The sequence below is a fragment of the Acyrthosiphon pisum genome, chromosome A1, assembly GCF_005508785.2.
Source record: "Acyrthosiphon pisum isolate AL4f chromosome A1, pea_aphid_22Mar2018_4r6ur, whole genome shotgun sequence".
In the NCBI taxonomy this organism is placed as follows: Eukaryota; Metazoa; Arthropoda; class Insecta; order Hemiptera; family Aphididae; genus Acyrthosiphon; species Acyrthosiphon pisum.
In genome coordinates this window covers 92,570,190-92,578,712 of record NC_042494.1, presented here as the reverse complement: position 1 = coordinate 92,578,712, position 8,523 = coordinate 92,570,190, and the positions used below count along the sequence as shown (strand labels likewise).

Genomic DNA, 8,523 nt, shown 5'->3' with positions numbered 1-8,523 from the left:
TTGTTTTTTAATGGCATCAACTGGAAAATGTAGTTCACAAATAACATCATTTGTGTCCAAGTGATCAATATTTAAAGCATTCAACCATTCTTTCTTTAAACTTTGATCTTTTGGTGTTACAAATACCGATAGTTTTTTAGTTTTGTTACAGCCAAACCAACAAATTTTATTAGGCATTGTTAGTATAATTTTTATTATATAATAACATAAAAAACAAAAGGATAGGACGATTAATCAGGATTATAAAATAAAAATGCACTTTATGTTGTACAAATGAAGTTTATTTTAAAAACAACGATTATGTAATATGTATAATATATTAATATTTAATATCTATATTATCAAATTTGTATAGTAGTAAATAGTGTATTAATGCATAATAGTTATAAAAATAATATTACGTTGTTCAAATGCATTATCCCAATAATTAATGTTTAAATGGCGGTAATTACTAATTTGAATTTTGAAAACCCTTACTACAATAATTCATAACCTCAAAAACGTCTAACCAGCAGCGCTCATTAATATTGTGGTGAAAATTTTAAATGTTTTCGCTCAAATAAGCGGAACATTTCATGATGGTTGGCAGGGGGAAGTGGTCAGACCTTATCTTCTAAGACCGTGAACCTATCTATAGATATCTTATCAGAAACAAATTACATAACAGTAGTCAATAGACAGTTGTACTTATTGGTTGTTTATCGTTTATCCGTGTTAGCCAGTACTACGAAGTATACTCGTATGTCAGTTTACTAGCTTTATAAAATTTTTTATTTCGTCTTAAATTTGACCAACGTAATTCGTCACTGCTATCTCTTTCACTGAGTTATACTGTTATTATTATGTTAACTAGTTAACACCAATACAATGGACAAATACGACAAAGCCTCTCAGCATATTAAAGGTAAACAAAGAGATTGATTTTTTGCTCAAGGAAAAGCCTACCATTACCACTTCTAATATTACTTCTACTACGCCTTAAAGAATTCCCAACGATTAAAACATTCAGATTATGCATACCTACCTACATTATGTACATATTAGTCATTCTCACCAACAGGTGTATTTTTAAAAATGCCCCTGTTTATTGTACTTATCCCACATATGGTTGTTAAGTTATGTACCACAAAAATAATTTTATTATTTTTACTAAAAAAGAGTGTACCTATGTGTAGAATATTGTAAAAGTTTAAAATTATAATTTATGTATTCATAATATTATTTCTAATTTTCTCATGCATGCTCTACACCTATATTTTTATTAAAATAAAATAATTTTTTGATTTTACTTATATTATTTTGGTATTAAAAATTGGATGTAGGTTTTATTCAAATTACTTATTACCAGAGGCTAGATATGGTGTATTCTAAAATTCCCTTGTAATCTTTTTACTATAATTTTCATTAAATATAATAAATAATAGTAATTTTATAATTATAATTATTTTTTATTTAAAATAAAATAGCCAATAGATAAAGTGCCATTATATACTTCGGTTTGGCCATATGTTTGAATAATAGTTCATATCTGTCTCCACTGAAATAGTGTAATTCAATTATTATTTAGTATCTATAATACTAGTACCTACTATTATAGCATCCTTTTGGTAACAAGTATATCAAACCTGAGGATTTTTATTTTTTTTTTTGGGGGGGGGGGGTGAAAAATTTAGCAAATTGCCTGATCTAAAATTAAGAAATTTAATAATTAAATAAGTACATATATATTTGTCAAGTGTCCATGTGTTGACCCCCACCCCTTTTGAGCACGCCAATGACTCAAGCTACTTATTATGTAGTTTAACTTATTCTAGTTCTAGAATTATTTCTGACTTAAATATTTTCCAGTGCTTATTGTTATTTACATTAAATTATTTAAGTAAATTGTATAATTTTGAGTCAAAAAATTATATATAAAGTTTTAGTTAAGTTTCATAGGTACTTAACATTTGTTATTAACTAATCTTGTACACTGAATTTAACATAATTTTATGATGCTGGCAGGGACGTCCGCAGATAATCAACTGAGTGGGTGCAAAATTAAATTTATGTTATACATACATACTACATAGGTAGTCACATATTTACATTATTATACAATGATCTTTTTGTTCATTAAAAAAATCCCAGTGGGTGCCATTGCACCCATTGGTCCATCTCTGCGGCGCCCCCTGGAAGCTGGCGTAACTGTTGCAATTTTTATTCTCGAAAATAATACAATGGCTAATTGTTGTAAAGATATACAATTACAACTGCTTAAGCCTTATATCAAGGAAAACATTATAATTTATTATATTGAATATTTTGTGCATTTTATTTTTAATTACAGATTCCTTGAACACTAAAAATCTAGCAGAATGTCTATCACAAACAGGACGTTTTTCATATTGTGCTTTATGTGCAACTTCCTTAAGCTGCCTATATAAATATCCTGCACATGTAGATTTTAAGTTGGACTGTTTACGTATATTATGTAATCATTTAAGACTAATGTTACAATTACCAACTATGCGAGAGATGGCCAATTGTGAACTTCCCTTAGATGCCAAAGTATATGTTCGAGCTCTCAAAAAAGAAGAAGTACTGAAAGAAGGCATGATGATTATTGTACAAGACCTTCTATTGCTAGCCATTTCAAATGGTAAAGTTTATTTTCTATTATTACTTTTTTTAATTATTGTTATTATAAAACAATTATTATAACTATAAAATAAAATATTCTAATACCTATGCAAACAAAAGGATTTAAAGTAGGTAAGTATCTAACTATTTGAGTATTGTTATTAAGATAAAAGTTTGAAACCAAAATTTTTAATTTTCATATTAAAAATAGTAATTGCTTAAATGTTTTTTTTTATAATTCATATGATTTATATAAAATAAATGTTTTTTATAATTTATATGAATAATATTAGATAAATGTTTTTTTTATAATTTATATGAATAATTTAAAATAAATGTATTAAAAATGTAATTTATTTTGTTTCCTTTATACAATATTGTTAAATAGTAAATTTTTTCTGTATCATATTAATTTAATTTAATGATATTAAAAATGCATTTTTAAATCATTGTTATATTTTTTAGGTATCTATGATGCTCGATGGAGAGTCCTCATATTATATGTTAATCGTGTGTTTGATCTTGATTTAAATACAGTAGATAATTTTGAGTTAAGCGTTGTAAATTGTTTATCAAATTTTTTGCCAGTTCAAACTGAGTAAGTATTTTTGCACCTTATTTATGTAAATGTTATGAACACTCCTTACGCCTATTTTGAAATTCAGACAAGAACAAGCTGATGCTGCTCGACGTATTCGTGTATCAAAAACTAAACGTTTTGCAATGATTGGATTCGCATCGGTTGGTGGTGGAATTCTCCTTGGTTTAACTGGTGGATTGGCTGCTCCTCTTATTGGTGCAGGACTATCTAGTATCATAGGAACATCAATTGTTGGAGCTATAGGAACAGTAGGTGGTACAGCTATTGTTGGATCACTTTTTGGTGTTGCAGGAGCAAGTTTAACTGGTAATTATCATAAGTAAAAAAAAAATAAATACAATAACTAATTAAATTGTTTAAATTATGTATACTGAAACTATATATATTTTAGGATACAAAATGCATAAAAGAGTTGGTGACATAGAAGAGTTTCAATTTCGTAAGCTGTCAACAGATATAGAAACTGGAGATATTCACTTACATATTACTATTGCAATATCTGGATGGTTAAATGAGGATATAGAAACCAGCTATAGTCAACCTTGGAAATATCTTCGAGTATTAATCTATTATATCTTATGCATTTATTTTATTAAGTATCATATTGGTACACCTTAACAGCAAATTTAATGAAGCCATCTCCCCCAAATATCGTCCATCATGAAAATATATTTCTACAAAATGTCCTCTCTACTGTTCTATAGTATCAGTAAATTTATAATTCAATAATTCCTACAAATATATTATGAGCTCCCTCTGAAAAAATGTGTTATTGTCAGCAAATACAAAAAGTACTTTAATTCTTTTTTAAAAGAAAAACCTTTTCAACAGGTCATACTTAGTTAATTCAATATTTATTATAAATAATAACTATTTTATTGGTAATTATTTAAATAATGTAAATTAAATGTATAACAGTCTATAATAAGTATTTCTGTTATAAATTTATTTGTCGTTTATTTGAAGTGCCAATTTAACAAATTTACTTACTACCTACTAATTTATTCACAACCACGAATACTTTTTATTAAATTCAACTTCATTTTTAGGACAGCCCAGAACAGTATTATCTACGATATGAATCTTCTTATTTGTTGGAGTTTGGAAAAGCTATGGAATACTTTTTTAGTTTTGCGGTTTCTGTAGCAGTTCAAGAATCTTTGAAGTACACTGTACTCTCAGGCCTGATGGCAGCTATTGCATGGCCTGCAGGAATTTTGGGTTTGGCCTCTGTCATTGATAATCCATGGGGTGTGTGTTGTCGACGATCAGCACAAGTTGGAAAACAATTAGCTGAAACACTACTTTCACATAGTCATGGTAATCGTCCAGTAACATTGATTGGTTATAGCCTTGGCGCTCGAGTTATCTATTATTGTTTACGAGTATGTATTTATTATTTAAAATAAAATGTAATATGAGATTTACAGATTTATTCTAATTTAGGAAATGTCTCAAAGAGAAAAATGTCAAGGTATTGTCCAAGATGCTATCTTAATAGGCACTCCGTGCACTAGAAACTCTTCAGATTGGAACAAAATTTCAGAAATTGTAGCTGGAAGAGTAGTGAATGCATATTGCAGGTATAAAAAAAAAAAAAAAAATACTTAATTTTTAAGTCAATCAATTGTATGGATAATAAATAATAATAATAATATGATACTTATTAATTTATTTTGTATCAAATTTTAGGAGTGATTGGTTCCTGAAATTCTTGTATAGAACACTTTCTATGCACGCAAATGGAGTAGCTGGTCTTCAAGCTGTTCAATCAGTTAGTGATAGAATAGAAAATATTGATTTGACTGATATTGTTTCAGGTAATTATTAATAAGTAATAACTACACATCAACCATGGTTTAGAATTTTTTTTTAAATAAATTTTTTTTATTAATTCTGACAAATATTGTTTCAATGATAAACAAATCTATAGTAAAATCTATAGTATTAAATTCATTTTTAATTTGTAGGACATTTTGAGTATCCACAAAAACTAACGGAGATTTTAATGTACATTGGAGTTAATGTAGATGCATCGGCCAAAATTCAATTAATTACTACACAATCTATGCCGGAAGGAATATCAGAGAATTTAAAAATAAATGTGAGTTTATCAATGGTTAAGAAATTAACTTTTTTTACCCCCCCATTTTATTGAATTTTCTTTCAATACACAGACTAAATCTTTCGATCTCGGTCGCCATACGTCTTTAAATAGTAATATTAGTTTGTTTAAAATAATAAAATATTCAAAGTGTTTTAAAGTTAAACACTTGTCACCTGATAAGAAGGGAGGACGAAAAAAGAAATTCCCCTGGGTACAGAATTTTTAAGAGGGACTACTAAATTTTTTTAAACTAAAGAAACAATATTTAATAAGGTGGGTAAGTGGGTGTCACTCTGCTGTACAGCAGGTTACATTTGGGCCACTGTAATGGACAGTGTTAAATTTGAATTCAATGATATAATATCATAGTATACAAAAAAGATTCTGAGCGGAGGTTTGTCAGCATACTTAGGATATTTTATATTGCCTATATTCATATTGTTACTATTAGAACGGTAGTCAGTTAAGTTATTATTATTACTATTTTCAATAAATTTTCAATTGCTTTTATAAAATATATCAGTAACCTTATATTAAATTTTCACGCCTTTTGACCCAACAAATAAAACTTCAATGACATTTATAAAAAAATAACAAAAAAAATTGAAAATTGAAAATGCCAGTAAATACATCAAAACTAGTCAAAGTATTTTTAGAATGTTATCAAGTAAGGGAATTTATGAATTAAAAATATTATGTAAATTTTAAGTCTCTACAGTTATTGGTTATTGATTTACATAAAATAAGAAAATCGCTATATGAGAAATCAAGGGACTATCCTAGGTTGTAAAAATGATAACTTCAAACGCTCATAATAATTAATTTTGAAGCTTAGAGACTTTTGATAAAGGTATATAAACTTATAAGGAATCTTGTATTAAATTTTCAAATCTTGGATTTAGAAAGAAAAATTTTATGAATTTCTAACTCAAAATAATTTGCACATTTTCCTGATTTTTACATATTTTGTCAACTTTTACTGCTTATAAAAAAATTGTGACCATGGATATTTAATAATTTTCAAATATTTTTACCTAACAAATTTATTGACATTTATAGAAAAAAAAACTAAAAAAATTTTAAACTGAAAATGTTCATAAATAGAATCAAAATATTTTGAAAATGTTATTGTGTATAGAAAATTCTAATATATACAACCTGCGAAAATGTCGTGTATCTACAGTCATTTGTTTTAGAGCAGTGGTTTTCAACCGGTGTGCCGCGATAAATCTATTAATACCTAGTTTTATAATTTTCATCATATGCTTCACGTATTATAATTATATATTTATATGAATTGGTGTGCCGCGAAAATTTTGTAAGAGATGAAATGTGCCACAATGTGAAAAAGGTTGAAAACCACTGTTTTAGAGTTACACCAAAAACTAAAATCAATTTTGTGTAAAAATTCCTGTTTTACCTTAATTTTGTTTTTCCTGCGCTTTTGATAACTATTGGGAATTTTAAATTATGTCCTCCCAAATGTACCAACTAGATTCACTTTCCCATCAAACAAGATACTGTTGAAAGAAATCAAATTAATTTTACTGCCTTCTATAAAAACATATCATTTTTTTTTTTTTTTTATTGATCTCAATAACATCGGCGGCTAAGGCCATTTGTTAAAAACAAACAACATATCATTATAAAATTATTCATTATAATATTCACTCCGCTCAGAATCTAAAATAAGAATTTTAAGAGCACAGCAGATATTCTATTTCTAACAGTTACCTGACAAAGTTAATGATAAGTGGCCAAAAAATGTGGGGGCCCCAAGGTATTACCCCCAAGCCCGGGTTTCTCTCCCCACGGCCATAAACTTTAGCCTAAAGCGTACGCAGGCAATTGCCTAATGATACAACACCACTGATTTCATTTCATTAGATTAAGAATTTCTTGATTCATATTTCTGGCTACTTGAATATTTTTAATATTTTATAAAAAGTCAATGATCTGTTTTTGATTTCATAACCTATAGTCTGTAGCATTTAGAATTATATGTACATATTAAATCAATGTTTTAGCATTGTTGTTTCTTCTTCCAACTTCTATAAAAGTTTTTTCTGCCATAGCTAAAATCACTCCACTTTTGATTTTGTTCTATTACTTTCCATTTTTATATTACGACAATTTCCATCTCTTTCTATGCTAATGGTATCTATTTTTTCTTAAAGCCACGGCATTTCAGTCTTGCAACTTATCCTAGAAATGAGTGTGAATAATTATCCCTCTATAAGACTGCAGTACAAATATTGTGCTAATAAATTCTGAACTAGTTTTAGTCTATAAAAATAAAAGAATCTATTATGCAGTAAAGCTAGTTTTTATTGGTCGTACAATCTAAAAAGAAATACACCTAATACTCAATTGATTATAATTTAGCAATAATAAATAATAATGACTTATATTATGTTAAATTATTTTATGAAATTAATACATTTTTTTTATTATTTAGGATAATTATACTGTCAAAAAATCAAAATCTGTAATTGATCTTACAATTATTGATACCAAAAAAAATGAGGCGCAATGACTGTTTTATCTGGAAAAACATATCGAGCTTATTTCTTCAACACAATATCATATTAAACACTATTTTAAAACTTATGTTTAGAAAAAAAAAAATTTTTTTTATTGTATTGCAGTTTTAAAGTTTGCATGAATAATTTATAATAACATGGTGCTTTAAAAATTATTGAAATTAGTAAATTAATTGATATATTAGGCATAAATCAAATTTTTTTTAAAACATTCTTTGAAAGGAGCATATTTTAAATTTTTAATACATTAAAAAACAAATTATTTTTTTATAAATCTGTTTGATAAAATTATTTTTTATAAAATATTTTCTCATATATTATATATTTAATAAAATAAGTAGCTAGTAAAACATAATATTATCAATAAAAAATAATATTTATTAACTTCTAAACAGCTAAAAACGATTAGTTAATAAAAATTAAAATGTATTTACTGTTAGTGTTCCTATTACCATTAATAATATATTCCAAAGATTCTTAAAAATTTCCAAAAATATCAATCAATTTTTTGTTTATTCTTTAAATATATCTTTAATTGGGGTATTATGATAAATACACATGATTTTCAAAAATTGAGATCGCAATGTTATACTTATTTATTTTATTTAATTGATTTAACGGGCTTGAGCCTTTTGAATATAAGGTATTAT

At 26.6% G+C, this 8,523-nt stretch overlaps 1 protein-coding gene across 2 annotated transcripts; it reads left to right on the top strand.

The window, feature by feature from the left end:
* The first annotated feature begins 643 nt into the window (after positions 1-643).
* LOC100165213 (transmembrane and coiled-coil domain-containing protein 4) lies at positions 644-7,958 on the top strand. 2 transcript variants are annotated; one of them, XM_029487800.1, is made up of 11 exons: positions 644-904; positions 2,330-2,641; positions 2,743-2,754; positions 3,088-3,220; positions 3,288-3,529; positions 3,615-3,781; positions 4,273-4,608; positions 4,670-4,806; positions 4,916-5,043; positions 5,194-5,327; positions 7,789-7,958. In XM_029487800.1, exons 1-11 carry the CDS (start codon positions 868-870, stop codon positions 7,864-7,866), a joined length of 1,716 nt encoding a protein of 571 aa, XP_029343660.1. In that variant the 5' UTR covers positions 644-867; the 3' UTR covers positions 7,867-7,958. The 2 variants fall into 2 exon arrangements, with proteins under 2 accessions (XP_029343660.1, XP_008179883.1); XM_008181661.3 differs by lacking the exon at positions 2,743-2,754 and having other exon boundaries at positions 646-904.
* Positions 7,959-8,523: the final 565 nt, after the last annotated feature.

Excerpts from the sequence above, each read along its gene's own strand:
- LOC100165213 (XM_029487800.1), top strand. The coding sequence starts at position 868 with ATGGACAAATACGACAAAGCCTCTCAGCATATTAAAG. Across the intron at positions 4,609-4,669 it reads TTATCTATTATTGTTTACGA|GAAATGTCTCAAAGAGAAAA; the intron begins GTATGTATTTAT and ends ATTCTAATTTAG. Across the intron at positions 5,044-5,193 it reads TTTGACTGATATTGTTTCAG|GACATTTTGAGTATCCACAA; the intron begins GTAATTATTAAT and ends TTTAATTTGTAG.